Source organism: Egretta garzetta, unplaced genomic scaffold (assembly GCF_000687185.1).
Source record: "Egretta garzetta isolate BGI_Z169 unplaced genomic scaffold, ASM68718v1 scaffold228, whole genome shotgun sequence".
NCBI lineage: Eukaryota > Metazoa > Chordata > Aves > Pelecaniformes > Ardeidae > Egretta > Egretta garzetta.
The window spans coordinates 2,697,850-2,715,744 of NW_009260758.1; the positions used below are offsets into that span (position 1 = coordinate 2,697,850).

General features: G+C 40.5%; 1 protein-coding gene across 1 annotated transcript in view; it reads left to right on the plus strand.

Moving 5' to 3' along the window:
• Window positions 1–17,281, plus strand: part of CNTN3 (contactin 3) — a 53,906-nt gene extending 36,625 nt beyond the window's left edge. The window contains exons 9-20 of the mRNA XM_009645998.1: window positions 829–956; window positions 2,365–2,540; window positions 6,347–6,464; window positions 7,253–7,411; window positions 7,514–7,663; window positions 8,467–8,537; window positions 9,433–9,667; window positions 9,831–9,946; window positions 10,916–11,102; window positions 14,417–14,529; window positions 16,431–16,599; window positions 17,181–17,281. Coding sequence (XP_009644293.1) covers window positions 829–956; window positions 2,365–2,540; window positions 6,347–6,464; window positions 7,253–7,411; window positions 7,514–7,663; window positions 8,467–8,537; window positions 9,433–9,667; window positions 9,831–9,946; window positions 10,916–11,102; window positions 14,417–14,529; window positions 16,431–16,599; window positions 17,181–17,281 — 1,723 coding nt within the window. The remainder of the gene's footprint in view (window positions 1–828; window positions 957–2,364; window positions 2,541–6,346; window positions 6,465–7,252; window positions 7,412–7,513; window positions 7,664–8,466; window positions 8,538–9,432; window positions 9,668–9,830; window positions 9,947–10,915; window positions 11,103–14,416; window positions 14,530–16,430; window positions 16,600–17,180) is intronic.
• Window positions 17,282–17,895: the final 614 nt, after the last annotated feature.

Below are 17,895 nucleotides of genomic sequence, written 5' to 3' on the forward strand. Positions count from 1 at the left end.
GTTGTCTAGGATGTCATCTCTACCGTTGGGATGCTGGTGCTCCTCTGTCTGTATCAGTAATGCAAGTTGCCTTTTGTCTATGTCTTGTATAAGCATCTTTCCGTTTTGTTCCGTGCTGTCTGTCCATTAGGCATGACTCTCACTGATGGCGTTTGTGTGGGGTGGAGGGAATTTTCTTTCCTTTGAGCCATTCCACAAAGCATACCTCTCCCATGTCTGCAGGCCAGTCCTGCTCAGCGTTGGTGATAAACTGAGGCAGAAGCCTGCCACAGCGTGAAGTCTGTGTTTGCATTCTAAACAAATACCGAGTCTATGCTTGCATGGACTAAATCCTGCTTTACAGTGTCAGTTGTGCAAATGAGCTATTGACTTCGATGCTGTATGTGTTAGCCTTTTTATATATGAACCCTGAAAAGTGCAAAATGTGGATTATGAAAAATCCCATTGCATTATCATCAGTGATACACAGTCATTTCAAAGTTACTATGCAAGACTGCCTGAGGTAAACAACATAATACAGTTGAAAATTACTCTAGTTTCACTTGGTGCAGCTGAAAAAGATGGAGTTAATGTGGGGTTTCTTTCTCTTACACAATCAAACATACGTATGCACACATGCGTTCCTTAAATATTGGTTCTACTGGTGTCCAATATGGCCAATAATACATGGATGGGTTCAAATTTGTTGTATATTGTCAGTGTGCAGCCGCAAAATTTTCGAACATCAGATTGGTAATTGATGCAGTTTGATATATCTAAGGTAACAGTAGGAGCATTAAAGCGTTTTGGCTACAAAACAGTGCTTAAAACATCTTTATAATTTTTTAGAATCATGTTATTAAAGGATGGAGGACTACAAATAGCCAATGTGACCAAAGCCGATGCTGGAAGCTACACGTGCTTGGCAACAAACCAGTTTGGAACAGCCAGTGGCTCAACAAACTTAATAGTTACAGGTAGGTGAGCTGGATCGGAGGGTCATGGGTGGTGTAAATTGAATTGCAAGCTCTGCAAACGGAGTCTGCAACAAATTGGAGCCCGAGTTTCGTATTGAAAAAATACTGAATGTGGTGGAAAGTGAAGAGTGTGAGAAGTTACATGTTTAACAATATATAAATGGATATTTGTTACAGATCTTTTATTAGTTGAGTGGAAAGAGACTGAGGGATTTTCTGTCTTTAACAAAGGAGTTCTGAACACTTTCCTCCCATCTTTCACCTACTGAAATACTAAATAGTGCAATTATGCTTTTAAGCTTGGGGGTTTTATTTAATTTGTTGAGGAAAAAACCATGGCAATCAAAAAATATTTGAGGTCATTTTATATTCCAGTCCAAAATCTGTTTAGTCCTAAGGAACTATATGCTGCTTGCTTATGGAGAGAGATGTGGTAGAAACTCCAGCTGCAGGAGCTTTCGGGGACTCCACGAGCAGTAAAGTATAAAGTCTTCCAAAAGCGAATTGTATACGTAATTGTTGTTAAAAGGGTTCTTGCCCCTTCCTCTAAGTCACCCATTGCAAGCTGCGGTCTCAGATGCTGGATTAAAAAGACCAGTAGTATGTGAAGATTATCTGAGAATGTCTTTTCTCATTATATTCTTTTTTAAAGATTGGAATATCTGAAAGATTTTCCAAACTCAGAATTATCTGATATCCTGCTGCATTACATAGCCTATATACCTCCTCGATCCAAACAGAATTATTTTGCTCAGTGAATTAACAGCTTCAGATTTTCAGTCTGTGCTCCTAAATGATTCATGTCCCCTTATATACAAATAACAGAATTATATACAAAGGATTTCTAGAATTAAATTTTATAGTATTTACAGTACTTTGAAGTTTTTCTTCATTTATGTGATTCTGGAATAACAAGCAGCTGTTCTTAATGACACTATTTATGTTCTGTATGATACATGGACCCAAATATCCAATGCCTTCTACCCTATGTGGATTTCCTCTAGTTTCCAGATTTTATTAGCTGCTCCTCTCACTCCCACCTCTTCATCTTCCCAGTGGCTGCTACTACAGCTTCCTGCTCCAAATATGAGTGTTATTGCTGAGAGCCACACGTGCTCTTGAATGGTAATTTCATTGCTGTGGGTTGCAGTGCATTTAGCTTTGTAAAGTATATTGGCCTGTGCGCAGTAGGTTAAAATTTACCTTTTCAGTGTTGAGTAGCTCCCACTGGTAAATGTGCAAGGACACAATGCTCCAACAAGAGGGGTCAGGCCGCAGCATTTATAGTCCAGCTGCATAATTTGAAGTGACTGTCATTAATCAGATTTGAAGTACGTGGTAGAGTAATAGTATCAAGCAAAGCTCAGCAATACAGGAATCCAATAACTGATATTTCTGCTCTCAACAGAGCCAACAAGGATTACTTTGGCACCTTCCAACATGGATGTCACTGTCGGAGAAAGTGTCGTCTTGCCTTGCCAGGTTCAGCATGATCCTATACTGGACATCAGCTTCACCTGGTATTTCAATGGAACGCTCACCGATTTCAAGAAAGACGCTTCCCATTTTGAGAAGGTTGGAGGGGTAAGTTGCAAAGACCTTCTCTTCATTTGCCTTATAGATATATGCAGTAGAGACAGGCTTACTTTGTTCTTTTTTCACACAGTAAAAATAGGATGTTTCTTCTCTTCTGGGCCTGTAGAATTTTCTCCTGTGTTGGAGGGAAGTTACTGACTGAGCTAGCTTGCTGCCCATAACCCGCTGTCCAGACCCCTTGTATTTCAGACCTGAAGTATTGTTCAGTTCCTACCTCTGTTTCTGTATCTGGCCCCACGTGATTTTCCCTAAGATCACATGAAAACACAGCAATGACCGATTAAGGAACTTGGCGCAGACTTTGTGAGCGTCAGCCTAAAGCTGAACAAAACCATCCCATCTTTCCTTATTTTTCGTGCACTTGCATCCCTGGTGTATTATCCCTTGGTGTTCTGCCTGAGCATCCCCAGCTGAGAAGCCATGTAGCTCATAAAATGTTTTCTGTGCAGGATGCAGAGATGCTGCTGGGGGGGTGGCAGGGGGCGTGTTTAGAATTTAGCCTTATAATCAAAATCTGAGGAATGAAGCATTAAGACAGATGAAGGGTGTATCAAGAGAATGAAATAAATTACAGCAAAAGGCCTTATTTACAGTGCAAGCCATGGCCAAGTGATATCCAAGCAGCTGAATATCAGCATGAAACTGGCCATTATAAGCCTTCATAAAGTTGCCTCTCACATAGTCTTGCCAGATCTCCTGCTCCAGAGGAATAGCTGTGGGGTAGACACTGCTGCCTGTGAAACTCTGCACTTTCAGCACCCGACTTTTTTCTTTTTGCCTGTAAAACCTTGAAAGATTTAGCATTTCATCAGTAGGCACCAAACACGCAGATTGTTCTGCAGTTTGCAATTGATAAAATAAAAGCGCACGTGGAGATGAGGAGGTTTCCTTGTAGAAGCCATGAGATATTCGTAAGTCGTGCATTTTCACAGCAATGTTTTGAGAATTGCAAACTGACCATCTGTCATGCTGTAATGGGAACCCTCCGATTTCATAGCCCGTTACCTTCCAGTATTGCTACATGGACTTTATTTATTTAGTAATATTTCCCCCCAGCTGTACTCTGGTTGTATATACAAATAGTAAGATTACAAAGGAAAGGTTAAAAACATAACAAAACCTGAATCTGACAGTTTTTACTGGCTCAGTTAAGGCTTTATAAGCTGATTGGAAAATGCAGTATTTTTTTCTGACTGAAAGTTCCAGTTTTTTCCTAAAACAAACACAGGCGTAATTCCAAATCAAAGCCTTGTTTAGGTGTCTTTTTTTTTTTTTCCCCTCTGAGGAAAAAAAGCATTAAAAAGCAGTTTTTCACAAAAAAATTCTCAGTGCTGAAGAAGAATGCAGGGTGAGTATTGGCTAACTCAGAACTCTGAATCTAAAACATTTTACTTGGAAATTTGTCATAAGGCACAGAATTAGGGGGGTTTATGGAATATAGACATTTAGGGTTTGGGGTTTTTCTAAACTCTTATGTGTGTAAAGAGAGATTGATGCTCGTTAAAAGAAAACTTTGTAGGTTACCAAGAGATCCACAAAAATATTTTATGGGCTTTGTATCACATTAAGGTGAGTGGAATAATATAATCTGGAGTTACATGTGGGTCATGGTAAGTAAATAAACATAAATATGTTCTAGTTGCAGTGTGTACTTGTTAAATGAACATATTTGTGCAAAAATAACTTCAGCTTTTTTGGTTGTAAGTATGGCAAAAGGAAAACAATTTTTTAATGGATAGATTTCTGTGTAATGATGTCTTGGAAGTCCCTGTCACACATGCCTGAGGTCTCCGACATGTAGTAGTTAGTGGGAATGTTATGGGACCACCACCTGGTCTTCCAGATGGTTAGAAAAATATAGGATGTAACACTGTCTTACTGCTCTTTTTTTTTTTTTTTTTTTTTTTGTGTTAAGACAGAAGATTTATACAGAGAGTATGGCAAACCAAGCAGGTTCCAAAATTTTGAACAGATTGCCTCTAAACTGCTCTGGGTATCACCTGCTTATAGAGCCCAGCAATGGCTGAGGGTGTTGTGCAGTCAGGAGAAGCAAAAGCAATTTCAGCAGCTGTTCATACTGCGTGGACCACTCTTTATTTGTATTCTGCGTAGCGTGGAGAAAGGAAGATGTTCTTACTGTCACCTGGACTTGTCCATGCCGACAAAGATTTAATCTGGCTGGGCAAGAACACGGATACTGCTGGTGGTCTGCAGAGCCATGGGAGGCGAGGGTGCCGTCTGCACCAGAGCTTTTTGCTGCTGCAGGTTCCTGTGTTTCCCCCAGTACTTTGGGATTCTTCCCCCAAATATCCAGAAATCATTTAAATGCAGTGTTAATATTTGGTGGGGTGTATTTCTAGTAAAACGATTCTATTTGACAGTCCCCTTTGTCGAGATGTTTTAAATTCAGTTTGCTAAAATAAGTTTGTGTAGAGGCGTGATTTGCTTGTGAGTATGCATTGCTGTTGTCGGTCCTTCCCTGAATATCCACTTGAGTCAAGTGGATGGATTTTAGATTGCCTCTGACTCAACTTCCAATGTGTTGTAGGCAATCAGTGCTGAGATGTTGTGCAAATGCTTACATCTGCGCTTTCACAGAAGACCAGGCATTGTGTTCCCACACACGTGGAGGGGAATCAGGCAGAATTGTTTTCAGCTTGGGTTGGATAAAGAAGTGAGACATGGTAGTGGTGAAATAATGGGTGTGTGAAACAAAGAAAAAAAAAATCAAATGGTTGGAAAGGTTATTTTTTTTTTCTAAGACTAAAATAAACTCCAGAATCGTGTCTTCCCCTCTCTCCCAAACTACTGTGTGCCCAAGAATCAGTCATGTGGCCACAGTAGCTGAAAATACCCACAAAATAGGGTTCTGTCCTCCAGAAAATAAATAAATAAAAAAACCCCAAACCCAACTCTTAAAAATTGAAGTCTGACTGAGAGATTTTTTTTACCTGGAAAATACGGTGTGAACTGGGTTAAAGCAGTAATTCAGCTGACACAAAGAGGAGATTATTTTTGAAGTGATGCTGGCTACCAAAGGTTTAGTATCAAGTTCTCTACTCAGTGATGTAGAAAACAAAGGGTATACAAGGAGCCCTAATGTGATACGCAGTTACGGTTTTCACCTCAGTTCTGTGTATGTTTCCCTTGATTCGGGAGATCAACCACATGCTATGGACATGACAGAGACCAAGGGGGAAAAAAATGGCCAAAGATTAAATATTCAATGAAGAACAAAGAATAGAACTTAAGAGTTGTAAAATCAGGGAATTTAACCCGAAATGTACAACCTTTAAATGAAAGTGTGCTCACACACTGTAGAACGGACCAAATTCAGCTTTGTCATTTACAGATTTGAACTCCTTAAAAAGCTGTGATAACTAGACTTAGCAGTTCTGTCTAGAAGTCAAACTGTTTAATGGCCATAGAAACCACGTTTTTCTCTTTTTTAGGGCTTTGAGACAAATGATTGGTGATGGGGCACTGACTTTCTTCATGGTTCCTTATAGCAGTCAGGAGGTGCATTCCCAGTACGAGCTCCCCGTGTTGTAGCTCACTTCTCCCATAAAAGAGGGACGCTGCCTCGTGTTTATTAGAAAAATGCTTAACAGATAATTGCCGTGGAGCAGCTGATGGGTAGTAACCCGCTATCCCACAGGCTGTCTGCCAGGGCCATTTTTGAGAAACTTATCTTCAACATTGTCGGTTGCTTTCTTTGCCATTTACAAACACAGTCTTAATATTAAATTACAAGGTAGTACATTTATGTTAATAAGAACTTTGTGTTTCGACAGAGTGCATCGGGAGATTTAATGATTAGAAACATCCAGCTGAAACACAGTGGAAAATACGTTTGTATGGTGAAGACAGAAGTGGACAGTGTGGCATCGGCAGCGGACCTTATCGTACGAGGTACATTTCAGCTTCAGTTACCATGAATCGTCTTTTCTAACTTTTGTGTAGTGTAGATTACAGAAATGACTGATATTGTAGATTACAGAACCCAGTTCATCTATGACTCGAATTATGTGATTCTGCCTTGCAGTTCAGGAGAATTTTAGCTCAATTTTTGGATGAAGCTTAATTTTTCCCAGATAAATTAAAAGCTGAAGGGTATAACAAGTCTTGACTTCACATCTTTTCTCACTGATGGTCCTTCAAGTCAAGAGGGAACGGGAGTTATTTCAACCCCCTTTGTTGGTCCAGATGAGACAAAACCCAACATTTTTGCCAGGGTGCCCAGAATCAGGATTTTCCAGAAGGCAGCAGAAAGCCTGCCTGACTGAATTGCTGCTTGGGGTGCTGATCAGATGTTGGTGCTGAAAAATTGCTAGAGTGCCTCGTACAATAAAACAGCTGTAGATAACAAATTGGCAGACTACAGAGATGTATTAGTAGATTAAAGGAGGACATCGGAGACTAACGTGAAAGATAGAGGGATCATGCTGAGCAAAGATTCTTGGGGGGGGGAAAAAACCAAACAAAAAAACCCTGTCATGTGTGCTGCAGTTCAGAGTATTTCAGAAGTAGATTACTGGGCTTAAGTTTAATGAACGTAAAATAATAATTACAAGTGTTCTTGTTCCAAGATGAATTGTTTTCTTCCTCCCAGAGTGCTGATAAAATGTGAATCCATACAGCTACGTTAGTGATTTCCCAGGGCCGTGGCTTTACAAAACTATTTTTCAATCTGATTCTAGGCTCACCTGGCCCCCCCGAACATGTGAAAGTGGATGAAATAACTGATACCACGGCTCAGATCTCCTGGCAAGAAGGCACAGATAATCACAGCCCAGTGACCACTTACACCATACAAGCAAGGACACCTTTCTCAGTTGGCTGGCAGCGGGTTACAACAGGTAAAACACAATCCTTGTTACAGGCCCTGTTGAAATGTTTTTGACCAGGGGCACCGTGTTCTTAGTTTCCTTTTTTTTTTTCTTTCTTTTTGCTTTTATTAGTTCCAGATGTGATCGATGGAAAAACATTCACAACCACTGTAGTGGATTTAAATCCTTGGGTTGAATATGAATTTCGTGTAGTTGCCAGTAACAAAATAGGAGGTGGAGAACCTAGTTTACCCTCAGAAAAAGTAAGAACTGAAGAGGCAGGTTAGTGGGTTCTTCTATTTGTTCTTAATTCAAGAGTCTTGAATACTAACAAAAAATAAAAGAAAAAGGAGCGTTCATATACTTGGCTCTTTGCAAACAAGCTTGGAGTGGTCATCAAATATAAAAGCCTATGTTTCGCTCATGATTTTTCCATTTAGCTGTGGGGCAGTTCATGTTGCAGTACTTGAACATCACGGAAGTATAACGTCTAAAGACATTTAAACTGTATTTAGCAGGCCAAAATCTTGTCTGTTCAGGCAGTGCTGCAGAGTCTGAAGGTATTAATGGATAAAAAAGCAGTTAATTTTGACAGGTTGGTTTGTGGTTTGGTGTTTTTCTGTTTTCTTTTTCCATGCCTGGTGTTTGATCAGTGTTTACCTTCCATGTAACAAGCGTACGGCTCAGAAGAGCACATCAATTAAAACCCCAGGAGTTTACTTGGAATAAGGCCCTCACCCAATACAGCTGCATAAGTCAGCCCTGCTAAAAAAAAAGTGAAGCATGCCTCCAACTTCTAGAGGTTCATAAACATTAGCATAGAGGGTTCAGCCTGCGAGCTAGTGAGGTTCTTCAGGCGCTCAGAAAAACATCTGCCTGCCCCAGGGGTGGAAAGCAGCCCCAGTGGCTGCAGGAAGGGGCCGGGGCTTTCCAGGGCTGCCCACTGTGGGGCAAAAGCGTTTGCCTTGATTTGCAAAAGCAATGTGAATGCAACTGGGTTAGCTTCGGGGCCTGAGATTGATGTTGTATGTTGTCATCTCTTGTGTCTACACTGTGTAGCCAGCTCTACCTTTTCCTTTTCACAGTTCCCGAAATTCCCCCATCCGAAGTCAGTGGGGGAGGAGGCAGCCGGTCTGAGCTGGTCATAACATGGGATGTAAGTTTTCTGGCAAGCAATTTTCTTCAGAGAATGGTTCTTTTTATTCAAACTCTTCTTAAAAGCTGAATTTCCCTGGCTGCAGCAGCTTCTCATCTAGGATGTCTATGTGCTCGGTAACATTCTGTAACATTAGCTATGCACGTTTGCCTTCCCTCCTCTGCTTTCATGTGTTTCTTTGGCTTTTCGTACTGGAGTAGGTGGCAATCAGCAGGAAATTTTGTTTGTCCGAGATTGCTTCTGTTCTCAAATAACTGTTAAGCTAAAAAGGGGGCAGGAGGGCAAGGGAAGAGGAAGGGGTATTGCTCAAAGGTTGAGCCAAAGAATTATGCTTTTCAGTGCAAATTTGAAGTTCTTGCTTTCCTACTGCTAACTCTGGATGCGTGCGCTAGCCAATGCAAACAAACAAATACTACTTCATGTTATATGTATCCCATTTTTAATGAGTTGTTAAAAAAATGTTAACATACTAACATTGACTACTCTGTGTGGTTACCTAATCACAATCACATCAGAGGAAGGTGTACAGAGGTGGTATTGGATTCTATTATAGTTGACCCAGAAATTATTAATTTTTTTATGAACTATGGATTGTGAAATTGAAAAAGAAAAAAAATTGTATTTACTGATGAGCATCTTAAAACAGTATACTTAGTGGAAAACAAGGAATATACCTGAAAGCTGTTCTCTTCTTGAAATGCAAACCTTAAAATAGGTTCAAAGGAACACATTTTGCTGTACCGGGGTTAATTTGCTGATGGAATGATCCCAAAGGCAGTACCAGAACCTGGTTACAATCATCATCTACGTTAGTCTGTTGGTACTTCTTTCCTGCAAAAGGTGTGCAGTGCTGTATGCAGCATCACAGACTTCTGCTCTGCTGCTTTTCTCACAGCCCATCCCTGAAGAATTACAAAACGGAGAAGGATTTGGCTATGTCGTTGCTTTCCGCCCCTTCGGCACCACAACATGGATACAGACTGTGGTCACCTCTCCTGACACACCAAGATATGTCTTCAGGAATGAAAGCATCTTGCCCTTTTCTCCATATGAAGTCAAAGTCGGTGTCTACAACAATAAAGGAGAAGGGCCATTTAGTTCAGTAACCACAGTTTTTTCAGCTGAAGAAGGTATGTGATTATCTCCAGATGGAGTGAGTTACCACCAGATGAGCTGTTTTATCAGAGAATAAAGCCACAGTTGTTAATAGAAATGAGATCACTTTGAGTACAGACGTGTTAATTTGCAGTCACCAATGCTGCTGCTCTCTCATTTATTGATTTCCGAATACAGAGCCTAGCATAGCACCCTCCGGGGTATCTGCGACGAGTCTGTCGTCCTCAGTCATCGAGGTCTCCTGGACAGCCATTCCCTGGAAGATGAGCAGTGGAAGGTTACTGGGTTACGAGGTAAGCGCATTTACAGCATGCTCCCATGTACTGGCGTTGCAAAGGGCCGTGACCCAGAAGGGTTTTGCAGGCTGCTGAACAGCAGCACAACTGAGCGTTCAGCCCAACGCCTGTCTGCCTGCTGCAGGACCCCAGCGTGTGGGGAGCGTTCTCACGGTGTTCTTTTCCTGGGGCAATTGAGAGCGGTGGCTTTTGGCACCAGGTCTGGGCCAGTATCGAGTGTTTTGTGACTGGAGGCCAGGCTGTGGGGACGAGGTTCTGCCAGAGCCTCCGCTGGCGGGCTGCAGGGGTCGGGACTTCAAGACACCAGCGATCTCTCCAGCCCAATCCTTCTTCCCAGAAATTTTCCAACTATTCAGAAATCAAGATTCTGGTAAACTGGATTTTTTCAGAAAAATATTTGAAAATCAAAGCAGCCAGCTTTGAAACACTCTAGAAATAGAAAAGGTTACTGCATATCTTGCTTGCTTTCTGCCCCACCTACACCAAAAAGAAGCATATTTTCTTTTAAGTGTCTTTGAAAATGATGAACACAGAATGAAATTGTGTTTTGCTTCCTGTGCTGATAGCCATGTGTCTGTCTAACAGTATTTTCAAACTGACATATTTTTCAGAATTACATTTACTTTCAAAGAAACTATTTTGTAAGATAAGTTTTCTCAGTTTAACTTGTTTACTTTTTAGATGAAGTAATGATTTTCCTCTTGTCATTTTTTAATTCAAGCTAGATCTAATATTTCAGTTGCCTTTTTCCTACAGTCACACTAAGAAGACCGGCAAGTGTGAAAGGCAGATGGATAAGAATTATTTTTTTTTTTTTTTACATAGTAAACATATTTTTGAAACTCTATGTATTTCTACCTTTTTCAGCTGAGAAAACAAATGCACTTAAAGGAGTCAAATGCAATGCTGTGGGTGAACAGTCCCTTCCATGCAAGAGTTTAAATGGGTTTGTTTTATAACTCCTAGGTTAGGTACTGGAATAATGGTGGAAAAGAAGAATCTTCAAACAGAGTAAAAGCTGCAGGGAATGAGACATCAATAAGAATAACGGGTTTGAAGAGCAACTTAGCATACTACACAGCTGTCCGTGCTTATAACAGCGCTGGAGCAGGTCCCTTTAGTGCCACAGTAAATGCTACCACAAAAAAGACACGTAAGTAGCTTGAATTTAAAGTGGGGAGAGAGAAAGTGGTGTGTTAGCACTTGCAGGGAAAGGAAAAACAGGCACATTACTGGGAATCATAATATGCATAAGTGACCTAAATTTTCATACAGACTAGAGGAGTTCTGCAATGAAATCGAGCCTAGATCTTCTGTTTCCTACCCTCTGCTACTTGGGCGGGATGAGTAAGTTAAAACTCAACTATGTCAATGGAGCTGAAGTAAGATATATATAATTCCTAACAGAACCTGTATTATTATTATTATTCTATTGACTGGAAGAATTTTAAAAGAAAAACTTCTGTTATTTGGAAGGACAAAAACAGAGACTTGTTGAAATTTTCAGGGGTTTAGAACATATTTATAAGTTCTCTAGGGCATAGCTTTGGAAATGCAATGATCCTCATAAAGTTCATGCAAAAGAATCCTTCATGTACGTCCATTGTTTCCCCTTGAACAGATTGCACAAGAGACCTCTTTACTATTAAAAAGGAGAAATTAAGCTGGAGAACAGATTGTCAAAGGCCGCACTAATTTTCCTACAAATGGAAATATTTTTAATATGCTCTTGCATTGTAATACAAGTTAGATCAGGGTCATCAGTCTCGAAGTATTTCTGTCAAACTCGCAAGAATGTACAATTAAATCTGCCTGAAAGGTCAAATTCCCTGGAATAGTCATTAAGAACCTTCTACCCGAAGTAGTCACATCGTCAACATTCTGACATAACCTAGTTTATCAGAAATAATTATATGTAAAAACAAGTGTCACTCTGTCACTGAGGACTAAACCAACTTGGATTAACTTGTATTTCTAGACTTTAAATATATTATATGCATAGTAACCATGAATTGGCTGATATGAAGCAACTTGCTGCCTCTAGCCTGTACCTGACATGTGACAAATAGTTTTCTTTAATCAAACATCTTCGTGGCTACCGGCTCCTCACTTGAGGTTGTGCCATGCCAGCCTGGCCAGCTCAGTGATTTTTCAGTCTGTTTTTAGTGACCCCAGCTGCCTTTGGGAGGTGTGAACGAGAACTGGACAAGCACCAGATCCCACTGATTTGAGCAGGATGTGGATCAGGCCCTTAGTCAAAATCACTGCTATTTGGAATAATTAAAAAGAAAAATGAGTTGTATTACTAATGTCTATGTATCTTGCTGGTGCAAAACCACTGCAGTACAGTATAATGGCAATCTGAAGAATTTTGCTAACTACTAGTTGACTTAAGGCAAATAATTCTCTGTACTGGTGCAGTAGAAACTGGTATTTCATTCAAATGTGTGGTTTTTAATCAATCCCAATTTCTACCTTAACCTGAACATTTGTGATTGATGTGTTTTTTCACCGTGAAGGATTTCTGTGCACATTGCATTTACGTTCACTCATATGACCTACAAGATACTTCTTAGTAACTGTTAGCTGTATCAAGAAACACAAATACTTAAGTTCATTTGGCAGTATATGTCAGGATTGAAAATCCAGTCTTTGTCTTTGACCATTAAAGTATCTTTGCTTTTATATTTGAAATACAAAATAACAACTGTAGTTTCATGTCATAAAATATTGCTATATAAAATGGCAGGTAACTGGGCAAGACTTGTCCAAGTTCATAAGGCAAGAAGTTACAATTATTTCTTTTTAGAAAGTCTTCAAATAAAACCTAAAGTTCTGTCCATAGGTTCTAATTCAGAGAAATACTGGTGTATGTGACCAACTCTTAAGTGTCTGAGGAGTCTCGGAGAAGTCCGTGTAGCTACTTGCATGCTTAGCACTGGACATGTACTTACGTGATGTGGTGGTTCAGGATCTGACCTACTACAAATTAAGTTCTGCAGTTCTGAACACTGAAGATTACTGGAGATTTTGGTACCTGAAGTGAATTGGAGCCTTCTGAATCACTTCCATAAGTCAGGTGGCAGATAGAAGCTTGCAGGTTTTTTTATATAATTATTCTTCATTTTTTCAGCTGTCATATTTTGTTGTGGATTTAAAAGAATGACTCATTTCTTTTGAAATTCAGCTTTAATATCTCAGTGTGAAAACTATTCATACATGCTGTAATACTTAATTCTCAGGAGTAAAACAATCTCCTCTTACATTTACAAAAAGCAGCTATTAGTGCATCAGGTTAAATCCTATTTAGTATATAGAACAATGCAAACACTGCAAAAAAAAAATACCCATGAGTAGTTGTTTGACTTTAGAATAATTCTTTTAAGTCTCGCTCTTACATTTTTGTGTCTACTTTGTGCTAAGGAGTATAATGAGGTGGGTTTTGATCTGACTGCTCATGGAAAAAAGGTAGGGAGCTACTTGTGTGAAAGAGTTTAAAAATAACAGAGGAGGGGAAAAGGGCAAAAAACCGACATAAGCACATGCATAGGGGTGTTTAAAACCACTGACAGTGTTTAATGCTGGAACCTTCAGCATCAAAGCGTAGCACGGTCCACCTAAGCGGCAGTTGCCTCCACTAGGTGACAGCAACAGTAAATTGTTTTCCGTAACACATTTAGAAAAGATTTTAATCGTTGATTGTGTCACTGCATGACCCATTTTCTGGGAAACCAACTTGAGGCATCCTAAGAGGTTTGTACTTACCTTCGCCTTCCCTGAAAGCTTGGCAGTTTCAAGATATATTAAGAGCGTACAGCCAAAAGCATACTGGTCCTTTTGAAAATAACAGTCTCGGATTGTTAATGAACAAGAAAACCCCAATGGGTTTCCCTTGGCCGAAGCCCACTATTGTACCAGCCACAGATACTGAAATGGCACAGACTGCAGTTCAAAATCACACCTGGAATTAAAAGAACAAAAAAAAAAAAAAAATCTGTCAAATATTTTTACATTACAAACACATTAAAGTAAATCAGCGTAGCATGTAGATTTGGATACTCACTAAGACTAAATTTGTCTAACAATCTATTGTGAAGTATTTGCTTATTCTTGGCAATATGCTAAAACTAGAAATTGTCTGTTATCATCGTTGGTTTCATTAGCGTTGGTTCTAATTGATCACCCGTGTCCTAAGACATATGCTTTTGTTTGGCTGTCTTTAATGAAGGACCATCAACAGATAATGCAACTTCAGAAATAACATTTACGGGCCATTCTGTTTTTCCTTCCTTCTGTTTTTCCAATTTAGTCTCTGAACCGTAAAGTGTACAAACGACGAGGCTGCCTTTCAGTTGCTTTTGCATCCGACATGTAATGACAGTCAATTACCTGAACTATTATTTCCTACTGTAGAATAAATCACTAATGCCAATTAATTAAAGTCATGCTTTTATTATGTATTTGAAGCACCCAGTCAACCGCCAGGAAACGTGATGTGGAACGTCACCGACTCCAGGGTAGTCCTCAGCTGGGAGGAAGTAAGAGCTATGGAGAACGAGTCCGAGGTGACTGGGTATAAGGTAAGTGAAAATAGACCAGAAAAGTAGCTGAAAGCCATCCACAGTTTGCTTTTTTCTGGTCTACTTGCAAGGCAGTAAGTTCAGAGGGTGCACAGTACCACATCTAAACCATCTCGGAAGTGTCTCCTTTTTAGAGATTTAAATCATGTTCCAACAATGTCTCATAAGCCGTGGTCCTTTTATCGTTAACTGTACGCTATGTAGCGTATTTAACGCCTTCTCCTCGTGCAAACAGAGCCAGGAGCTGCAGGCATTGCTGCCAGCTCTCGGGGTCCCACTTACCCCAATGTATCACTCTTGGATGTCAGAACATGTATAGCGCTTCCTAACTATAAACAGATAACACTTACCCAAACGCATAACGTACGTCATTTAGCTGATGGGTACAGTTTCCATTGCTGGCCAGGTATATTTATTAGTACCACCATAAATATACCACCAGGTATATTTATTAGTATATTTATGAGTACCACATATATCAAACCAATATTCTTAAACCTTTTTCTTCTTACCTACCGTGGGGGACACTCATCGTCTCGATAGAAATTACATTGCGACATCCACTCTAAATCTGAGCAGCGCACAAATATACAGGTATTTAAATATGTCGTATATCTTAAGTATGTTTAAGAGAATAGCTGAGGATGTTCTTGATGAGCTGCGTACAGCTGGATCCCACATCCCACATAAAAGATTTATGCTGAAGGTCTGACTATGCTGAAGATCTGTGGTGTTCCGAGCTGTATTGGCAAGAAATGCATGTTTACAGCTTAGATAAGCCACCTAGTTTCATAGATGATAGCTGACCTAAAAACATACCAGGTAGAGTTTCAGACTGCACGCTCTGTCTCCCACAATGATTTCAGGTTCCCCTGTGGATAACAAACATTGCTGAGTACACAAGGAGAAGCTGAATTTTGATAATGCTGGTTAATTTGACTGAAGTAAAGCACTTAGGGCGTTGGTTTTATCCCAGAAGGCGAGGGCAGTGCAGTTAGCTAAAGTTGGCTTGCCAGGAAAAGAAGAGCCAACCAATGACATTGAAAACCCCAGGGCAGCCGTAGCGCGGTCGCTGTGGAAGCGAGCCATGCGGCCGTGTCCCTCTGAGAGCGTTTCATAGCAAGGCACGGCGTTAGGGGGCATCGCTCGAGGGTGGCAGCCTGTGCCTAGTCGTTACTGGGGGGGGGGGGATTGCTGGTTTTTGCACTGGGAACCTCCCGAGCTTACCTGCCTCTCAGATGTGAAGCTCTGCCAGGTGAATGCACTGGATCCACGCTTTTTTTAAACTCTGCCAGGCCGTACCTCTCTGTGCCGAGCCTCGCCACCGGCGACTCTTGGGGCTCATCAAGCCTTCAGGCCAGGAGAGAGGCTGGTGTTGCTCTTGAATCCCCTCCTCTTGCCTGATGACAGCGGGCTGTGCCGTTCCAAGGGAGCTCCCGTTCTTTAAAGCGTAGGACACCGAATGCAGTGGAGTTTCATGACAGAATAATCACTCAGCGCTCGCAGAACATCTTCCAACATAGTCTGTAATTTTGATTAGTTCTCTCCTTCCCAAACTACGTATCGGCGTAAGAAGCTGATCTAGATAATGACAGATTCCAAATGGTGGGATAATTTATAGAACAATATATTATTAAGACACTCAACAGAATATATTATTCATTTGTTATCGTTATACATTGTGCCATGTTAGATTACAGCTGGAATAAGAGAGCTTGATTGATGTTACCTTCTTTCTTTAACTGTAATTCCGCCCTAGAATATTAACCAAAAACCAGCTCTTTTCTCTCATCCCATCTTTTTAAAGACTGAAACCTGGTTTCCAAGAAACACAAATAAAAATTGCAGGGCAGGTCCTAGTGGAAGAATAGACACGCTCCAGCTCTTTGCTTGCGTTGCAGGTTTTGTACAGGCCCAGCAGTCAGACCCACATGAACGTGCTGAACACGGACAAGGCAACCGCTGAGCTTTTGCTCCAGTTTAACGAAGATTATGTTATAGAAGTTAAAGCAACAAGTGATGGCGGAGATGGCACCAGCAGCGATCAGATCCTGATTCCCAGGCTAGCCAGTAGGTTAAAGCTGAATCTGTTATTTTGTCCTGTGCTTATACAGGGTCCCCAACCGGCATAGGAACCTCCCCTACACCGGCCACGGTATAGAGACACAGCTCTGCCTCCGTGTAATGAATCATTGCTAAATTTGGAGTTGACACCCAGCAGTTGTTGCGGAGTGTCTTTGCAGGAATTGAGTCCTTATTGATGGGGAGGAAAAAAAAGAATTAGTGCTTGTATCTTGTATGGTAATAAGGGAATAAAAAGAAAAGCAATTAACAGTCTTCATGGCCTTATGCGTGACAAACTTCATTCTGTTGGACTGGTAAATTACCATGTAAATTGGTAATAAAAACATGAGATTTTTTTTTTTTTTAAACTTTTCCCCTTTTTTTTAGTATTACCTTGAAAGCAAAGACCATTCGTACAGCGTCAGCATTTTGCAGTACGTTTCTGCAGTTTAAAAAGATTCACTGTATTTTTCTAAATTCTAATTGCATGTTAGAAATAAAAATTTACAATCATTTTTGCTTGGCACCTAGGAAGAGTAGTAATACTCATGCCTGCCTTTAATCCTGACCTTTTTCGTTTGTCACAGGTATGGATGCAAGAGGTTCTGGTCCATCAGTCTTGAATATCTTCAGTGTGTCCAGCTTCTTACCAACAATATTTTCCTTGACTCTTAATTCAGTGTTGTGATGATACATTCTCGTTTGCTGGGGAAAAAAAAAAAATGAATCTGTTACTACAGAAAAGTGCTTTTTTTTAAAAAACTGCAGTGGTTAATGCATGTTTTTCTTCTATCCTGACGTGTTTTTAAATTCTTTATATTTCACTGTAGGTTGAAGTAAAAATACCATGTAAAGTTTAGCAAATCCTTTACAAAGGAATCTAAAATGCCTTAATACTTGAACCAAAGGAGTTTACATACTACATACGTCAGATACAGCGTCAGAGAGAGGGAGAACACTGTGGTCAGAGTTACCAGGAGGAGCTTAGCTCAGTGAGAAACTCCATTTTCTGCAGTGACACGGAAATGTCTGGGGTGTGTTCTGCGTTGTTACGATAGCGTCATTCTACATCCAAAAGATGAAATCCGAGACATGGCGGTTCAGTCGGACGGTAACGCGTTGACCAAGCGTCCGTTCTCAAGACAGTGTCACAACCCAGTAGGTTTGGATCGGTTTTCCTACTGCCCTTAATATAGATTATTCTAAATCAAGTAAGAAATCAAAGCTGGAAGGTAGAGAAAAGTCACAGGATGGATGTGACGGTTTGCAGAGTCCACGCTGGGGTGTCCAACAGGCAGGGCT